Source organism: Fukomys damarensis, unplaced genomic scaffold (genome assembly GCF_012274545.1).
Source record: "Fukomys damarensis isolate Sample0158 unplaced genomic scaffold, DMR_v1.0_HiC HiC_scaffold_37, whole genome shotgun sequence".
NCBI classification, from domain to species: Eukaryota; Metazoa; Chordata; class Mammalia; order Rodentia; family Bathyergidae; genus Fukomys; species Fukomys damarensis.
The window spans coordinates 60678620-60698558 of record NW_022900949.1 but is presented as its reverse complement, the minus strand read 5'-3'; the positions used below and the strand labels follow the sequence as shown (position 1 = coordinate 60698558).

Genomic DNA, 19939 nt, shown 5'->3' with positions numbered 1-19939 from the left:
GGCAACCTGGAATTCAATGCCCAGCACCACACAAAAAGAAAAAAGAAAAGAAAGTATCCAATGAAAATTTGTATTAACATTTTCAGAGAAGAAACTTTTCTCCAAATGCTTGAGCTGGTGCCAGAGAGTGGAGTATGGTTAGAGAAAGAAGGCCTCAGTGGTGTCTGCTCTGTGAAATGCAAGATTTGGTTCCTAGTGGCTGTCAGATGTGGTTTCCGTATGGAATAAAACAAAAGTGTTTCTCTTTGGCTTTAATTCTTTTTTTAAAAAAGTAGTGAGTAGGAACCTAAATCTAAAACATTACATGACTAAATATATCCTTGCATTATTCCAAATACTTTTCAGTAAGTAATGCTAAAATATCTATCGTGTTTGTTTTTAGGTCCCTTTGAATAATATGTTTGGTTATTCTACTGAACTTAGGTCATGTACAGAGGTGAGCAGTTGTTTAAACTTTACTGTAGTGCTCTTCAAAAGAGCATCTTATAAAATGATCAATTTATGAAATCCTGACGTGACTTGACAGTTGTAAAAAAAATTCATTCTTTCTTTCCTTTTCTCTCCCCCACTTCTGAACCCCTAGGGAAAGGGAGAATACACAATGGAATACTGCAGGTATCAACCATGTTTGCCATCAACACAAGAAGAACTCATTAATAAGTATTTGGAAGCTACAGGTCAACTTCCTGTAAAAAAAGGAAAAGCCAAGAACTGAATTTCCTCATTTTATTTATTTTAATTGAATCTGCAAGGTTTGGGAATGGTAGATTTCAAAGGTACAAATTCAAGTTGCTGAAACAAATTTTAGAAGCCTTTCCTATTTCACATTCAGGAGCTTCTATTATATTCAAAGATAATTCTGTGTATATTTCAATTTTGCTGATTTGGTTTTATAGTTCATTAAACAACCTTGAATAAGATATGACTTTTACAGTACTGAAATATATTTAACATTTAAAGGAAGCGATTTGTTTCAGTTACACTTCTAAGCTTGAAATATGTGCAAACTTCTTTCCAAATTTTTTCTTTTAATCATGAGAATTTTCAAAATATAGAAATGCTGAGAAAACAGTTTGTACCAGAATAGCTATACAGTTTTCATCTAAATTCAGCAGTGACAGTGGTAACAGTTTATCAAATGATAGTTTGTTTCTTTATGTCTCATACATTGACTTAAAGGAAATTTTATACATCATGACACTTCTTGGAGTGTCATTAATGGGCAAGCGCTTTTTGTTTGGGTGGATTCCATATGTTTTTGCTAGAGAGCAACTTTTTAAATTCTTCACTGGATTATTAAAATACTGGTTAGCCGGGTATGGTGGTGAATGCCTGTACTCCCAGCACTCAGGAGGCTGAGGCAGGGGGATTGCCATGAGTTCAAAGATAGCCTGAGCTACATAGTGAGTTTAAGGCCAACCTGAACTACATAGTGAGACCCTGCTTCAAAAACTAAGCAGGGCTGGGGATTTAGCTCAGCGGTTCGGTGGCCTGCCTTGCAAAGCGCAAGGACCCAAGTTCAATCCCCTGTACCCTCCCCCCAAAAAAACCAAATAAAAAACAAAAAATAACCCACTAGCTAAATTTCTAGCTTGTTTGCAATATGGCTCATTGCTTCAGCTTGTAGCTTCTGCAGATTCCTGACTGCCTGTGTTTTAAGAATACAGATATTATATGCAGTCCTATATGAAGTAAAAAATATATCCTTAAAATGCCATTCTTATGTTCATCTTCATTTCTTTCATTAATAAAATGTAATTTATAAAGTTGCTACTCAGTTGAAGTCAGTCTGTTGCATTCCTATACTATATTACTTGAGATTGTGAAGGAACAAATGTTAAGCTTTTGTTTCCAGAATAGGTCACATTTTCTCCAGGGAGTTCTACCATACTCTTCAGAATGTCTTCATCCAAAAATTATCTGGTACCATATACCTATGTACTCTTACTGGGTGATAGAAATGAAATAATTCATTTTAAATTCTTATATTTTTCTTGTTTTACAAATTTGACTTTATAATTTATTGTATTTAGGAAGAAAGGCTTTGAAAGTATCAAGCATTTGTTTAAATATATTATTTAATCCTCACACAATACTGTTACAGTATTATGTCTCTTTTGTTAGAAGCAGAGGCATAGAGAAGGCAATTTTTTGTAAGATAATGCTGCTTATTAAGTTATGGAATGGATACTTTAGGTCTGACCGTGGTCAAGTACATTTCGCCCATGAATATGTCTATTGCTGCAGTAGCCCTGAGCCTGAGAAATGTGGTTGCTTTGGCATCACATCAGCAACTCTCACCACTCATTGTTAAGAGTATTATACCCAGTGACAAAATACTTTCGTGGGATTTAGCGTGGTCTCTCTGGCTATTTAGAGTAGTCAGCAAGATGGAAAAATGGGGACATGTTTTTCATGTGTTTTGTTTCATATATTCCGGTTTGGTTTTGTTTTTGGTGCCTAGGATTGAACACAGGACCCTGTGCTTGCAAGGCAGGTGCCGTGCCGCTGAGCTAAATCCTTGGCCCTTAAATATTCCAGTTTTAAAGTTAGAGTGTCAGAAATGATCCTAAGTATCAAATTCATCCCCAGTGTTTCATAAGAAATGAAACGGTTTCAGCAGCGTGTGTGAGGGGGCAGGTAACTCAAATAGCACGTAGGGAACAGATCCAGAAACCTAACCCACACCTTTTGCTAACTCATTAGCTTGGTGATAGCTTGCAAAGACTAAATCCCAGCCAGAATCTGTAGCATGGAAAAAATTAATGTGAATATTTATAAATAAAGATTTATTTTTTATATTTCTTTTGTGAAGGATAATCGTTGGCTAACGAAAACCCATATTGCCTGTGCCTGGAGAGGAGTAGCAACACTAGGAGGTAGTGCATGTATGTACTGTCCTGGCTGCACTTTAAAAGTTACCTGGGAGCTTTAAAAAGAAACACCTCAGGCTCACCTCAGACTCTTGGAGCCTCTGAAACTTTCCCAGGTGATTGCATTATGCACTCAGCATTAAAGACCACTGCAGTTTTGCCTGCACTGAGGTGCAAGGCGTGAAGTGAAAGATACTTGCAATTCAGATGTGCGCTAGTATTCTTTTTAGTATTGTTAGTATTGTTTTAGACAGCACTTAAGTTTGGGCTATTAGTTCTTCCTTTAGCATACAGTCAAGTTTTCTGTTATTCTACTCTGCTCACTCTCTGATTGCATAGTTTATGAAACTACCAAAATTTAATCAGTTCTGTAGTCTAAGATGTTTTATATTTTAAAGTTTTTGAAATCTGCATGAGTCTTGAAGTAGTGAGCCAAAGGGAAATAGTAAATTGACACATTTGAATATATCCCTTTGTAGAAAATAACAGCTTACATTGCTAAAAGTATAAGTTGCTGAATTGAAGATTTAACTGCTGTGTAAAATGTCTTCAAATAAATAACACTGTAGTGCGTTACTGAAATAAGTTAATTGTATTCTCAGATCAGAAAATTTATGTGAACATTTCTCTATTCAAGTAGGTGTCAGCCACGTTAGCTTTTATGGGACTTTGAAAGCTAGGAAGTCATAGAAAGGTCTGAATTTTCTAAGCTGAGAAAAACTGGTGTGATAAAATAAGATGTCATAAAGGACTAACATTCAAGGGCAAGTGTAGAAGCTTCTAATTGACTTTCAGAAGTACTTGTTTAATTGTACCGATGTTTAACTGAGGTGGGAAAAATTGAAACTAAGAGTAGAATAAAATAGAATGCAATGAACATCTTGATACTATTTTGTATGTCTTAAAATTCTGAAGAGATGATGCTGATGTGACCCGTTGGCACCCAGTGATTCAGATAAATTTAGTCTTAATGAGAAGAGGACTTAGCAGTGCTGGCAAACCCATGGTACCTGTGCTACAGCCTGCTGGTTGTTATCATTGAAAGGTTCACCATCACTGGCCTAGGGAATTTGGAGTTTGTATTTTATGCCACAGCAGATCGCGTATTTTCTTTCTCTTGTTAGCTATGAAAAACGTTGTTAAAATCAAGTCACCAATTTTAGAGTTTGCACTAGAAAAGATGTTCTAATGATATTAGACAATTTTAGGTAATACTGAAAAATGTTTAGCTCTTGTGGTTTTGTGAATTTATAATTTAGGTAATTGTGTTTGTGTATTGTTTGCCTGTGTGCAGTTTCCCCTCATAATGTATGACACTGAAATGTTTGCTCACAGGTAACCTCAGAACTCTTTCCTGGCTGGATTATGGTCACATCTGTAAGTCTAATCTCACTAACAGGCAGTGCTTTTATCAGAATGAGGACTGAAACGCCATATAAACACCCTTTTCTGGTCCTTAATGTGATACTAAAAGAATTATTAAAGGACACAGCACATTGAATATGATATAATAATACTCTGAGAATCTGTTTTTGATTATTTAGGGTACTCTAGTTAAAGCAGTTTCTCTCTTGATTTGGCATAGTAATCATTGTAGATTGTTTCTTTGTTATTTTAGAAAGAGCACTTGCTCTTATCACATAGGTGAGAGAGCAGAAGTTTCCTTTAGTGTTTCAGAATACTTAGAAAACAGCTGGATGTTGGGCAAGTAAATACAACAGTTTGAGGTTTTAAATAGAAAAATGGATAAATGAGACATATTTATTTTTATTTTGTAAGAGTCCCTGTCTAAATTTTTTCGTTAGTGTAAACTTCAATTGTATAGCAGTACAGGTACCTATTTCATAGGTTAAATATTACATGTGTTTTCAAGCTATGATATTTTCAACTTGTGGATTTATTGGGACATAGCCTCACTGTAAGTAAATGTGCATCTGTAGTTTGTTATATTGTAAGGCTGATGCTTCCAAATCAATTACTGGCCAAGTAACCTGGCTAAATGTTTTCAGATACTGATATAAATGTTCCCTTAAATTATAATTTTTAGAGGCAAATGATGGCAACATTTCCTGAACCAATTCTTCTTGCCTTGATTTGATTATGGTACATGTTATGTTTGCCTTCATAAATTGCTTAGATCCACACTGGATTCAAGTTATCTTTCTAAAGAAAAATTGTAAATATTTGATGTACTCTGTTATATTAGTGTTTCTTTTAATGCACGTTTGCTGACAGTGTTATTTGGTAAGGTACCATATTTGTAAAATTTGAAGCAAACAATATTGATTTTATTTAATTTTAGTTTAGTACAAATTTTGTCTATGCATACAAATCTCTGCAAACACATTATTTAGAAACAAACAGTTATTTAAAAAGTAGGTATCAAGTTAAAAAGGAATAATTGCTTGAAATGATAAAATATAATAAAATTATTCAGTTAAATGTCTTCCCTATAGATTACTTTCATTGCAGATATATTTCTTGACATACTAGGCAGGAGCAATTTAGCAACATAAAAATAGCTACACTGTGTTCACAATAAGAAGTACAGATTCAAAGATGAAACCATTGTCTTATGAAAAATAATGATTGATCCATTGGCAACATATACTAATTGATGTATTTTGCATTTTAGGGCTAAAATCTTTTTTTTTATACCGGGGATTGAACTCAGGTCCTTGCACTTGCAAGGCAGGCCACTGAACCGCTGAGCTAAATCCCCGGCCCTAGGGCTAAAATCTTGAACCTGCTGAGGACCACTAAGTTATTAGAATATACAGGCCTTAGCTGTTTTACTAATACATTTTGTACAACTAATATAGTCATTTTGTTGGCAATTTGGTATAAGCAGGTCCTTTTTTTTTTTTTTTTTGAGACAGGGTCTCACTATGTAGTTGAGACTGACCTGGCACTCACTATGTAGCCTAGGCTGGTCTCAAACTCAACAGTGATTCTCCTGCCTCAGCCTCCCGAGTGTTGGGATTACAGGTGTGCGCCACCATGCCCGGCTTCCATTTTAATTTTAGAAGTTCCTAAGCTGTGTTAGTTCCACAGCTGATCCTTCTACAGTACCAGAGGCTTCTTCTGAGGTCTGTAGCTCTTGACAGTGGTACTTCACTTTAAGTGGTTTGCCAGGGTACCAGACCAGGTGAATACGACAGGGGATGATTTCCTAGGAAATAGTCATAAAATTAGAACACAACCTGCAAAAACTTAAGGTAAAAACAATTTTGCATATAATTCTGTATTTTACCTGTGTTGGGAATTCATGAAGCAGTACAGTATAATCAAAATCAATTGCATCATCATTAGTTTTCTAAAGGAAGCAAAAAGAGTGAGTGAGTATAATAGATACTTATGAGCCGTGTCCTATACATTCTCATTTAGGATGGCTACCTTGAGTCTCCTGCTGCCTTTATAGTTCAGCCTCTTTTCTTTTGGTGTATTCTGCAGCAAGATAATGGAAGTCATGAATTGTCTTACTGAGTTATATAAAAGTCTGGTTCAATGTTTTTTATCATTTTTTTCTCTCTGATATTTACAGTTTTTGATGGAGGCTGAAAACTCTGGGAATAGGGACAATTTTGTAGCAGCCTTAAGGATCTGGATGCTATATACACACCTCAAGCTGCTAAAGTTATCCCTGCCATGTTGGGAAACAAGACAAGGGGAAAAGCAACCAGTATGTCTAGAATGCCTACTATCGGTTCTGCAGTAGGTACTTTCTATATAGTCTCATGTAATTCTGCCTTACAGTAGTGTGTAGCACAAGCCTGGTTTTATAGGAGCACGAGCCTAAGGTTACAGCTAGCAACTGACAAATGGGGATTCCACCCCTAATCTGCTCGCTCCAAAACTCTCTTTCTTCATTTATATGCTATAAAACTCTACCATGCTGTTTCTAAAACCAGTGCTCTAGATATTTTTCAGTAGGTAGGCAGGCTGTCCTCACCTGTTATGTACTTGATTCCTGCATGTTTTACTAGTGACTAAAGACAGTTTCCTATTGACATTTTCTATTTTTTATGCAAAGAGGCTTATCTCTTTATTAGTAAAAATGAAAGAGGTACTTTTCCTTAAAAACCAAACCAAAAAAAAAAATCAACTCTAGGATATAATTTTAGTCTTCTAGCAGGTTTTTATTGAGACCTCTAAAAAAATATTAAAAAGTAAATACAACAGAAAAAGATCCTACACATTAAGTTTTTTCTTTGATGGAGACTTCTGCACAAAAGGAAGTTTACATCAAATGAGAAGTATATCGTAGAAAGAAAATAAGAAAAAGTAGGGATGAATCAGGAATAGACTGCTTTTATATGGTGGCTTCTTTGAAGGTGTTGTCTCCCGCCTAGCAATGTACCTACGAGTGTTCAAAGCAAACATCTGAGGTACAAGCTGCAAAAATCAGAGAATGCATCAGAGAAAATTGAGTGTCTCATAAGAGAACAAGCCACAAAACATTCCAATTATAGTTGGCCATCCATGCGCACAACCAACCAAGAACTAAAAGTACTTTTTAAAAATTGTGGTGCTCGCTTCGGCAGCACACATACTAAAATTGGAACGATACAGAGAAGATTAGCACAGCCCCTGCCTGCGCAAGGATGACATGCGAATTTGTGAAGCGTTCCATATTTTTTTGCTTTGTGTTGTCAGCTTAACTGAAATGCTGTTACGCCACCTAACTTAAGTACAGCATGTTGGTTTTAGTTTTCAGTGGAACTGGTGTAAAATGATATCCCATAAATAAAAAAGTATTTGTGTTTGAAAAAACCTGCATCTGCCCTAAGCATGTATGGACTTTTCCTTGTCATTGTTCCTTAAACAATACCTTATATAAATTATTTACATAGTATTTACATTGCATAAGATATGTGTAGCTAAAGATGATGTACATGGGAGAATGTAAAGCTTCTATGCAAATTCAAGTGACATGAGCATTTGGAGATTTGGTCATTGGGGATGCAGCCTGGAACCAGTTCCCCACAGAGGATGACTCTATCAGTCTGGTGGAGTTGGGGCAGGCACCTGGCATTTAGCCTTATTTGACGTTGGCGACTACCTTGACCTTGCGTGGAAATGGTCATCTCTCCTAAGATGTTCCACACAAACTGGCTGTGACGTTGTTGGAAACACTACTATTTAAGGCCTCCCTCAATAAAGTTGTGGAATCACACCCTTAACATTGCCATTTTTTGTAAAATCTTCCTCCTCCAGGAAGACGCAACCTTAAAGCAAACCAAAAAGCACAGCTTATTGAAGAACTATAGGACACCTTCCTTCCCAATCTGGCAAAGTATTCCGGGACTCATGGGCCCATAGCAGGTCAAGCTCTGCCAAGAAGTCATTATTTTTAACATAACTCGGAAATAATGTCTTTGGCTTCTTTTCAAATCACAAATGCCAAGTCCTTGTAGACCAAATTGATGGTGATTTATGGTTGCATTTTTTGTTGTGTCTGCACTTTAATCTTGATGAAAACAGACTGGAAGTGTTTTGTTTTTTCCCTTGTGATCCACCCCATATCTCTTCTACTAGTTCCCTTCAAAAGAGAATAATTCCTACTAGAACCAGTGTGCTTTTAGTACTGAGCAGGCTTAAAGCAGAATAGATCAGGTATATGCAATGGATTCTTTGGCTAGTGGAGACCTTGGGTTGGGGTAAAGCCTTGAACTGATTGTAGCGACGTAGTGCTGGTTAGATGGTTTGGGGTGCTTACAGAATCTCGGTCTGATTGATAAAAGTAGGAACAATATGCAGCTTTACTTTTTTCACTCATATTAAAGGCTAAGGATAAAAGTAAAGCTATTATCTATTTTTTTCCTAGCCAGTGTATCTCCCCTGACCTTAGCACAACCCTCAGGGTATTGAGAGTAACATCTGTTCTTCAGTTTTAAAGCAATGATAGTACCAGGATGATGGGTCATATTTTATAGTTGTATTTCTTTTTTTTTTTTAACTTTATGAAAAAACTTAGGCTTTATTGAAAGACATCAAAAGAGACAATATTGTAAAACAGATGCAACTTCTTCCCCAATTAATTTATGGATCTAATGTAATTTTAAGAAATCCCTACCATCTGTGTGTATAACTTGTTAGGGTGATTTTAAAGTTTGTTTTAAAGTGAAAGACCCAAGGCTATCTGAGACATATTTGAACAAGGTACAATATATCCTAGTAGATATTGAGACTTGTAAGCCCATAGAATCTCCTCAGTTGTCTTTAGGGATAAATGTAGTTTTGTTTTGTTTTGTTTTTTCTATTTTTTTCATTAAGTTTATTGGTACATTTTAGGTATACAATATGATGACACGCATCATTGGGAATTTGTACCTTTACATGATATATCTTGGTTCTTATATTTTTCCCCATTCTCCTTTTATAGTTGTATTTCATTACCTCCTTCAATCTTCTCTCAGGGATTGTTCATTTAAGTCTATGAGGTTTTGTGTGTGTGTGTGTGTGTGTGTGTGTGTGTGTGTGTGTGTGTGGTACCGGGGATCCAACTCAGATCCTTGCGCTTGCGAGGCAGGCCACTGAACTGCTGAGCTAAATCCCTGGCCCTTATGAGTTTATAATTTTGTATTTACTTGCACAGTTGCATGAAAAGCTGAATTTAACACTTAGTATAAAGTTAATAATTCCCACACTGAAAGTTTTGGAAAACTACTTTTCTGAGCACTGCCCGTCACTTCCTGCCTCTGTAGTATCTTGAGCTTCTTAGCCCTATTTCCTTGTTACTGATCTCCCAGAATAGGGCTGAGACCTTCTGCTCTTAGTGACTTGTAAAAACCATCAATAGCTTTGCTTTTTGCTTCTGTTGCTTCTTTTGTTGAATGATGGAAGTCCTTTGTGGACACTGAATAGCAGAATTTGAAAACGTATATGGATATGTGTGCATACTACTTTTCTTTAAGAGAATTGTAAGCCAAAATGCCTATCGAACTTGAAACAAAAATTTTCTCTCTGCCAGTGATTTAAGCTTATTAGTTTCCAGGTCCTCAATCAGTTTGTTAGTCTTCCTTTAGTTGGTCCTAAGAGATGAAGTTATTTGCCTTATGTGACCCAAAAAGTCAGTTCTATATTCAATTATTATTTTCTAAAACTTAAACTCTACAGAGTAAAACAAATCTAAAATTCTTACTCAGTGACATCCTCTCTACTTTTTCAAACTGTGGTTTACATGGGTGTCCCCATTTTCACTAATAGAAAGACAGAGAAGCTTTTATCTGGCAAAAGAACTGTATCCTGACTTAATAGCAGTGTTCAATTAAGTGATAATTTCTATCGAAAAGCACTCCACAAGGGGAAAGAAAAGAAACTAGGTTCTAGTTGATGTCTTACAACAGGCCTTTGGAGGGCACAGAAATTATTATTGGCACTAAAAATGCTGACTTAATGTGGGGCAAATCTGTGCTCAGAAGTGATAATCTAGCCATGGACAAATCTATAAAAATATGAATTTTAAAAGTTGCTGCTCATGATTGGTTCAGCTTGCCTCTCAGAGAAGTTGATTTTGCTTATTCTGAAAATACCCCTCTCTCCCTATCACACTTGGTGGACAGAAATCCAAACCCTGACTAAATCCAGCTCTCTTCACTTACTTGGCACCTGCACCCACACAGCTGTGTGTGACCGGTCCTCGGAATTGAAATCTTTAAGGCCTGTCAGGCTGCATGGTGCCCCCTTCCCCATAGTCCCAGCACTTTGTCTCCTCCTTGCTGTCAGCTCAGGACTTTACCTCGCATTCACTGAGAAGAGGAAGCAGGTAGCCTGGAGCATCTGCTAGTTTCCACTTTGACATCTGCCTGCTACAGCAACTGAGCTGTTGTGATTTATTTCTTTCCAGGTGAATTCTCATGGTTCCTGTTTGAAATCTAAAGTTAGAAGGGTTTGAGGCCTCGAACCTTATATAACTTACTTTCTCTGTCTACATCATTACCTGAGATCTTATCCAGTCTTGTGACTTGTGTGTGTGTGTGTGTGTGTGTGTGTGTGTTACCAGGGATCAAACTCCGGACCTTGCGCTTGTGAGGCAGGCAGCAGCACCACTGAGCTGAAGCCCCAGCCCACGGTTTTGTGACTGAATACTGTGTGCACAGACGTGACTCCAGCCCATTCCTTTCCCATGAACTTCAGACTTGTGTGTCTAGCTGACTATACAGATTCTCTACTTGGTGATAGGATTTAGCATGCCACAAACCAAGAACATTTTCCTTGTAAATCTGTTCTTCCTTTAGTCTTCCACATTGAGTTCATGAAAACTGTATCTTTCTGGTTTGAGGCCCAAATCCATTTTCTCATATCCACACCCAGCCCATGAGCAAATATGGTCCATCTGCCCTGATCCAAACACTTCTCACCAGGCCAATTGCTACTTCCATGGCTGACAGTCAGGCCTCGCCTGGGTTACTGCAGTGTTTGCTGGTCCTCCTGCTTCCTCCTTATCCTCCCACAGTCCGTTCACAGCCATAATGATTCTGTGTGTCACTCCTCTGCTAAGAACCCCAGTAGGCGGAAGACAGAATAAAGGACAAAGCCCTCTAATGGCCTCCCAGGCTGTGCATGAACAGAACCTCTCCACCTGCCTTCCCTTTGATTGTATCCCCTGGTGCAGGCCCCTTGCTCATTCTGCTCACCACACTATCCTCATAGCCATTTCTCAAATTCTTCAGCCGGGCTGCTGCCTCACTTTCCCCTGCCTAAAAGTCTCATCCCTTTAGGGGTCTCAGCTCCCTCTCAATTCCTTCTTCAATATCACTTCTGCTGAAATTAGCCTTGCTTTTAGACTATACAGGTAGTCATTCTATCAAAACTGTGCATTCTCTTCTCCTACTTTATTTTTCTCCATACCATTTACCCCATTTGATACATATTTATTAGTTCACTGTCTGAACTTCCTTTAGAATTGCTCTCAGTGAGGACAGCAGTCTTGTTTTTTTCACTGTTACATCCCCACTCCCCGCAGCAATACCTTGCCCACTGCAGGCACTCCAATATTTGTTAAAGGAATGAAATGCAATCAAAGCTTTCATGGAGTTAGAAATTCACATTAGTCTGAGAACACTGCATCGGTTGTATCTCTCATCCAGTTACTTTTCAGATTCCTTACCCACTGCTTCACACTACTAAGCTGGACCAAGTAGTAGTGTAAAAACTGACTCGTCTTTTCCCACATCACGTAAGAGCTTCCAAGAAAAGCCAAGTCCCAGATGGGTCTCAGTGAGGGGTCAACATATCCATGGCTATCTGAGAGGGAAGAAAAAAGCACATTTGAATTTAGGCACTTTCTGAGACAAAACTTTAGAAGCTTCAGTAATGAAAAAGTTTAAGTTTAGTCGTATCAGTTCATCTCCTTCACGGTAAAACCTTGAGATAGACATGTGACTTCCTCATGTCTGTTTCTATGGAGACTGTATGCTTCACCTTGCCACGCTGAGTAAATCTACTACAAAACAATGTAATGGATGCACTGTGCTATAATACAGAACAAGAGCCATGACGATACTAAAAGTCCATCTACAGTTTTGTTGAGCAGCACTACTAATTAGGTTAAAACGTTGATTAGTGAACTCCAAATCTGTAGGTATCTCTGTCCTTCTCTGATTATTGGCTTTAAAGCTAATTAATGTGTTGGCAGTCTTTCTCCTTTTATGAACACCTGAAGAAATCAGTTGGGTTTTTCTGATAGCATGGTCTGTGGACTTGATGTCTTCTTCATTTGAAATATTTTTAAACCTACATAATATCGAAATAGCCGCAACAGAAATACAATGGTTATTTAGTTTTGGGGACTTTTAAAAATTCAAATTTTAGTAGTTAATTTATAACTTCATGGATCACTTTATGCAATTTAGTGGAAAGACCTGTAATTCACATTATGTGAGGAATACTTGCTAGCTGATTAGGAAACCAATTCTTGGTAAAATAATTTTTAGGATAAATTCTGTTTATTAGTAGAACTTGACTTGGCTAGAAAACACAGCTGGTGCATTTTGTAAAACAGGAGGGAGCTGATATCAGAGAGGTTTTTCTTTATGCTATAGAGCTGTGCAAAGGTTTCAAAGAGGTGAGATTTTGCTGGGCCTTGCACCCCTGCTGTGTACATGGGTGTAGGGGTAGAAGCACAAGTGAGAGAGTGAGCGCACCAAGACCAGAGGGCTCTGGGTAGGAGCAGATACAGTGCTGGTCTGAAGGAAATACACTGGCACCGTACTGTGGATGGCCTTGTATGCCGTGCCAGGGTAGGGACTTGAATTCAGTACGTAAGTGCAGGAAGATAACCTAGGCCACCGGGCCACAGTTTAGAGAAGAATAAAATCTGACACGGCAGGTAGACTACTGCAGTAGTCCTAGGAAGATGTACCACAGGCATGAAGGACTTTCAGTGGCATTGACCAAGACAGGATGGGTTCAAATGCTTTGTGGAGGTAGGCTCGATAGAAAACAGCAAATCATTAAATGTTAGGAGGTGAGTTTATAATGACCAAAGTTCTTAAGCCAAATTTAGGAGAACACCAATACTATAGTAATGCTATTAAATAAATAAAGGTCAAATATTCAAGCCTTTTGTGTGAGTTTGGTAGTAGGTTATTAAAGACGGTGTTACAAACACGGAGCAGTACCTGATGCAAACCACTACAGACAAATGGAGGAGAAGAGGTTGGGTGATGTGGGTGGTCTGTGGTGAGCCAAGATACAACAGTTTCACTTGTGTACATAGTATAGAAGCCAGGTAGGAGGAGGCTGAGGATGCCACAATGTATACAGAGTCTACTTTATAAGAGGAGAAAAATGAGGAAGGAGATGGGATGAATCTGTGTTGTAACTGGTCAACAAGGCGCCTGGCTTTGACTGTCATTCTAGGGCAGAACAAGGAGCTGGTAGAAGTTTTTAGAAATTAGAAGGCAATCAGGGCCGGGGATTTAGCTCAGTTGGTTCTGCCTGCCTAGCAAGCGCGAGGTCCTGAGTTTGATCCCCGGTACAAAAACAAAAAAGATGTCCAGAAATTAGAAGGAAATTGATGGGGCAGAAGCATGGAAGAAGTCACAGGTCACAGAAACTAGAATGAAGGGTATGTCAACAAAAGGGCCCTTAGCGTAAAGGACATGGGGAAGGCACAGAGGATCGCTGAGGTAGAAGGGATTGCAGGAGCACGTTCTCTGTCTCAGTAAAGCAGCAGACAAACCATCTCTTCACAGGGTGTGAGTGGCCTGGGTACGTTCTGGACCCCAGGAAATGGAAAAGCTTCTGCACAGTTGTTAGTGGAGTGCCGTAAGAATTCAGAATGAATACTGAGTGGCAAGGAGGGCCCAGCATTTGAAGGGTACTCTCAGGGGGGAACATGTGTGAGGATAAAGAAGAAAGGTATTACTTTCCCAGCCTGCACTATCGTCATTTTATATTCCATGGTTCCTGTAAGTTTTTGGTCCCAGGTTTCCTATTAAGTAACACCCAGATGCCTTTACACTAAGGACCGAACACTACAATGCTCATTAACTTGTCTGTGAGCTCTTTAGTGTGATTATGTTGTTTTGCTGCCAGCATATGTTATTAGCAGGGAGTTGTGACTGTTTTTAAAAATGTTATTGTAAGGGCTGTGGATTGAGCTCAGTGGCACTGTGCCTTCCTCACAAATGCAAGGTCCTGGTACCAGGGAGGGGAAAAAATGTTCTTGTAGAAAGTATGTTTTAGACTTCTGCTTTCTGACAACAGCATCAGTGTTTTATGAATGAATCTATCATTTCTCCCTGTGTGAACAGCTGAACCATTAAGATTGTAGAACATTAGGTAATGCAAGACTCTGAGTGAGGTCAACAGTGACATAAACATTTTTTCCTTGTTTTACTATTGAGAGGTTTCCATCGTCCTTGTCTTCACTGATTGAAAACTTCCTGCAATTCACCATCATGTATTTCATCTTACAGTGCTATTATAAGTCTGGATTTGATATCCAAACCCATTACCTTGGGAGATAAATGAGTTACACTGAATACTGTGAACAGTGAGGACATTTGAAAAGATGCCCAGACAACTCTAGCTGGTCATTCACAGCTCTTGGTCTTTTCCTCTGTATCTAGTACGCTTGGTCATTTATGGGATGGTATGAATTCAGTAGAAGTGATATTTTTACTCAATAAAAACAAGATGACTAATTTTTAAAGGGAAAAAACAATGTGGAACAAGAACAAAATACTCTCAACTTACCAGTTATACAATAGTCTAATACCTTGGATTGATTGAATGCTAAATAGAATATGCTAAAATTCGAACTGGCTACTCCAAGGATAGCACCATAGGTTTGATTCACTTTATCTAAACTCGAACCTTTTCAGTTTGAAGTAGTTTTCATACACAGACAGGCTGTAAATAGCATCACTAAGTGTCTCTGTTGTATTTACAATGAGAACAGACTTGTGAGCTTTGTTAATGAGAAGTTGCCTCTGTTGAACGTTTTTGAAGTTTCATAGCAGCCAAATTGCTATACAACAATCCTTATGAGAACGTAAGATGTATTAACTGAACAAGATCCAGTTAACCTGTGCTATTGAAGTATTCAAAAATCTACTGATCCTGTGGCAACTATTCAAAGTAAATGACCTCTGCAATTTCTGAATGTGTGTTTTAAGGAGATTAGATAAGCCCTATTTCCCTAAATAAGGGGAAAAATCCCTAATAACGACAGATTCCAAGTATTAGTACTGCTTTAAGTGAGCTGATGACTAAGTATAAACACATTCTACTACAATGTAAGTGTCTGAATTGCTTTTCATAATTCTTTGGCAATGAAAATCATCCAAGACACTGAATTGTAGAAACACAAGAGGCAGTATTCCTCTTCTGGATTTTTAAAAACATTTCCTGAGTATCACTGAATTGATGGGGCCCAGATACACTCAACGCAGGAATGGAGCCTGCAGCTCCCTGGGTATTGCAGTAGGTTTGCCGTGGTCTCAGGGTAGCTGGGCAGATGAGCAAATGGGGAGAGTGTGTGGTCAGATGTCAAGCTTAATTCCCAAGTTGTGCAAGTCCAGAGATTGCTTTTGTGGTTTTGAAAATTGGATTTGCCAGTAAGTGCCGAGTCCCGACACCTGCCCACTCACTGTGGAGTGCCAGCACAAATGAGCTGTGCTTCACTTCAGCTGAGTCATCGCAGAGGGCAGGGCCTGTCTATTAGAGATGGCACTGCTGCCCATGAGCTGCTGACCTGAAATGAGGTAAACATGACTCTACTGCTGTACCCAGAACGATGAGACAGCCCCTCGGCTGGCCCTGGTATGTAGGGCACAGCAGAGGCACCGGAGTGTATCTTGTTAGCTAACGTTCCAAGGTTACCACCCAAAATCTCCAGAAATCTCACTTCAGGCTTGAACTGACCTGGAAAACTGTACCCTAGTATGCATGCCCAGCTGCAAAGACCTCCTTACCTTTTACTTGGAAGTTCAGCTCATGCTGCACCCATGTTCTGGGATTTTAAATGGAGAGATAAAGAGACCCCAATAGCCTTTGGTGGGGATAACTAAACTGTACTAAAGATGAAGACCAGAAAAAGAAATCTCCAAGTTTACTTTTAAAGTAAATAGTGAGGCACCCCACAATCTGTACTTGAAGTATTAAGTGCCACTTCAGGCATAAATGTTTAATTATTCTTTAAGATTTAGTAATTCCAAAATATAGAAATTACAGATACTAATCCTACCAGGTATGCTGACTGCATCCAAGGGTTTCTTCAGGTGCTTCATTTGCTTGTAAAGCAGGTAATCATCCTGTTGTCTTTTCCTTTTCTCCACGAGCCTTGTACAGGTGACATTAATGGCTGGTCTGGGTTTCTGATTCTTGAAGAACACGTTAGCAGAACATTTCCCCAAACGCTCCTCACCTTCCTGAAACAAAGATTTTGGAATTCGATAGGATTGTTCCTTACCATGCACAGCCACACACGCAAACCCCAGTGCACATAAACACAAGATTGGAACAAGGTCATTGTGCACGGCATGTACTCTGGCATTAATACACTTACAGACAGTGATTTTTTTTCTTGTACCAGGGATCACTCTCTGGACCTTGTGCTTGTAGGGCAGGTGGCAGCACCACTGAGCTAAATCCCCTGCCCTATATATCATTGATATTTAGGTATTGTCTGGCTCCAATATGGTGGGTACTTCACTCTCTGCTGTGGACCAGCATAATGCCTAGTTGGACGTTAAAGTAACTAACTTAAGCTAAAAGATGATGCTGGCTGCTACCAACAAAAGAAACATTCTTGCTGTTTTATAAATTATACTGTCTGATTTCAATAAACACCTAAGATACTGAAATTTCAAAAGGAACCTTCTCTATAACTCACTAGTCATGGAATGTAAGTGGCAAGTGGTAAGCGAAGGCTTGAGCTCCTGTTCATCTGAGCTCAACTGTTAACTCCTTTAGTAACTTGACCTCGTGGGCTGGGGATTTAGCTCAGTGGTTCGGTGTCCTGCCTTGCAAGTGCAAGGACCCGAGTTCAATCCCCAGTACAAAAAAAAAAAAAGTAACTTGACCTCTCTGCCCAGAGATCAATCCAACATTGGAGGCATAGGTGACTCAACAACCTGAGCGATGCTTCTCTGTAATTAAATGGAGATCTACTTGGAATTCTGGGGCCACTGTTAACGTATTTCCAATCCAGAGGCAGCCTCAACTAAGCATCGCATGTATGACTTTTCTAGGATAGTTGTTCTTCACATATTTGGTCATAGATTCCTTAACCCCACAAAGAAAAGACGGGGAATTCATTCCTAGAAAAATGCACTTGCTCATCCCATCAACTAGAGGTCTTCAGTGTGAAGGGTTCATGTTCTACCCAAACCCAGCCATGGACCCCTAGTCAGTATCTCCTGTTTTTTGGGGGGCAGGGGGAGTTGTTTTGTTTTGTGGTTTGTTTGTTTGTTTGTTGTGGTACCAGGGATCAAACTCGGGTCTTCGTGCTTTTTAGGCAGGTGGCGGCATCACTGAGCTAAATCCCCAGCCCTCGTATCTCCTTTTAAAATGTGATTGGTTGACCAGTTGAGGCAATAACTTTCCTTGCACTTTTGCAATTGTTTAAATGTGTGGAGTCCCAATTAAAACCATCACCAGAAATAAAATGTCCAGGACACAAATTATAATAAAAGTTAGATCTGCTTAATAAGCCTTTTTTTTTTAATAACTAAGAAAAAACTGAAATAGCTTCCCCAACGGGCAACTTTCCCCTCTGAGTGCCAGTTTTGAGTGAATGAGAAATTCAGGGTGCGTTGGAATACTAACTTTTAGTACAAAATAGAAAAAAAGGTGAAAGGGCTTTCCAGGGAGAGGCATGTCATAGGCAGAAAGCAGGGCTCCTATATGTTCTCTTTTGTTGCCAGCTCTTTCCAGGGAAGACAGAAAGAACCAGGTATGATATTACCCCTTTTTATCTTGCAGTCCATCCCTGCCCCCCAACACTTCCATGGAAACAAAGCAGCTGCCTGAAGATAAAGAATCTTCCTCCTGAAATGGAGCACTTCAGTTAGCCAGCTGTGTGCTTAATGTACCTACAGGAGCAACTCCCAAAGAACATATTGTTGTCAAAGTAAGCTAGTAATCGTTTTCCCTTTAACTTTAATCTAATGCTTTTTCAGTTTGCAACATTAGAAATCAAACACATCTTCCTTATCTATTAAGAAACTTTGAATCCTTGGCTTATTATTCAGCCACACAGTCCGAGTATACCGTTGTCATGCTGGGACTTGTTTCTGTGCGCTGGAAAGCACTCTTCCAGTAGCATGGCCTGGGGTATCCCCTTTGTCTCTACATCTCTGCCTTCCTGAGATACTTTGATGCTGGATGCTGCCTGCGCTTCCCAGACTGACTGGACTATGAATAATACTAAAAAAAAATCTGTTTTGTTCTCTCCACTCTGCTCTGGTTGTAGCCTCCCGGACTGGTCCAGCATTTGGAAGTTCATTTGGCTCTAACTTCCACGTGTGTTTTCTGTTTACTTTCTTCTTGAAAACACAGTACAGCACATTTGGCAAAACATGGGGGCCACTGCAGTGTGGCTAATAATGCCTGCAGCAGGCATGGGTGTGGATCTGGCTTCTGCGGCACGTCCCATCCATGTAAGCTGCGGTACTGGCCTCACGCAAGGCCAGCCTGTAACCAGAAATGTCACCAGCTGACAGGAAAGGACACGCTGGCATTTGAGAGTGAGTCATTCCAAGGTGCGAGGAAGGGTAGCAAAGGGAGCTGTGAAATTCTCTCCCGGGGGCCCTGAGGAGGGGGAGATGGTTTTAAATGCAACTGCATAAGGCTATAAAGCTGAAATAGTTGAATCTTGATTTTCTGTGTGCTGTTTTTCAGTTCTTGGAACAAACAGAAAACAGAGGAGGGAAATTAGAACAAAGCCTCCAGGCTTTAATAGGACTCGCTTTTTTTAGTGTATTCATAGAACTTACTAAGACCCTCCTTCACTAATTGTGGCTTACCTCCTGGTTGTAGTGTTCTGTGCTAAACACCAGCTCAACTTTACATCCCCCTTTTGGATCAACCTGAAATGTAAAAATAGAATCTTAGTATTGCAGAAACCCCACTCACCATTAACATCCTCGTTTAAGAATCACACTTTGAGGGTAACGTGGCATGCCAATGGTCGCTGTTACATTTTCACCTGAATGAAATTGGGGATTTTCCTAGGAGGAGAGAAGATCTCACATTTGGGTTTCATGTCATTCTGTTTGCTAGGTTCATTTGTAATTAGAAAGGCAGTCTGAGAAAGGAATACAGTTGTATCCAGGAGAAAGCCCACCCTGACAGAGCACCAGGTGTGTGCGGGGAACTGGAGTGAATTCCTTCATTCCCTAGCCATTCAGTGCTTTCTCTGGGCCCTGACCTGGGGGCGGGTGCTGCATATATGAATTTAGGGCTCTCCTTTTCCCACTGTAAGCTAAACAAAGGTATTGGGATGAAGCCATCTCTAAGCTGAGATCTGATGGGCAGGAAGGAAGTGAAAGATTGAAGAAGAGAGAGAGAGAGAGAGAGAGAGAGAGAGAGAGAGAGAGAGAGAGAGAGAG

The 19939-nt window shown here is 39.3% G+C and overlaps 2 protein-coding genes and 1 non-coding gene across 3 annotated transcripts in view; 2 read left to right on the top strand and 1 right to left on the bottom strand.

Moving 5' to 3' along the window:
• Window positions 1-1377, top strand: part of Gfm1 (G elongation factor mitochondrial 1) — a 44356-nt gene extending 42979 nt beyond the window's left edge. Inside the window, exons 17-18 of the mRNA XM_010636922.3 lie at window positions 383-436; window positions 584-1377. Coding sequence (XP_010635224.1) covers window positions 383-436; window positions 584-715 — 186 coding nt within the window. The 3' untranslated portion in view covers window positions 716-1377. The remainder of the gene's footprint in view (window positions 1-382; window positions 437-583) is intronic.
• Window positions 1378-5836: 4459 nt separating this feature from the next.
• Window positions 5837-19939, bottom strand: part of Rarres1 (retinoic acid receptor responder 1) — a gene marked incomplete at its 5' end in the record, with an annotated part of 27107 nt that continues 13004 nt past the window's right edge. The window contains 5 exons of the mRNA XM_010636923.2: window positions 5837-6045; window positions 6127-6189; window positions 11986-12122; window positions 16573-16756; window positions 19355-19417. Coding sequence (XP_010635225.1) covers window positions 5896-6045; window positions 6127-6189; window positions 11986-12122; window positions 16573-16756; window positions 19355-19417 — 597 coding nt within the window. The remainder of the gene's footprint in view (window positions 6046-6126; window positions 6190-11985; window positions 12123-16572; window positions 16757-19354; window positions 19418-19939) is intronic.
• LOC117284571 lies at window positions 7402-7512 on the top strand. The gene has a single exon (XR_004515661.1). It is a non-coding gene; the product is annotated as a U6 spliceosomal RNA (small nuclear RNA).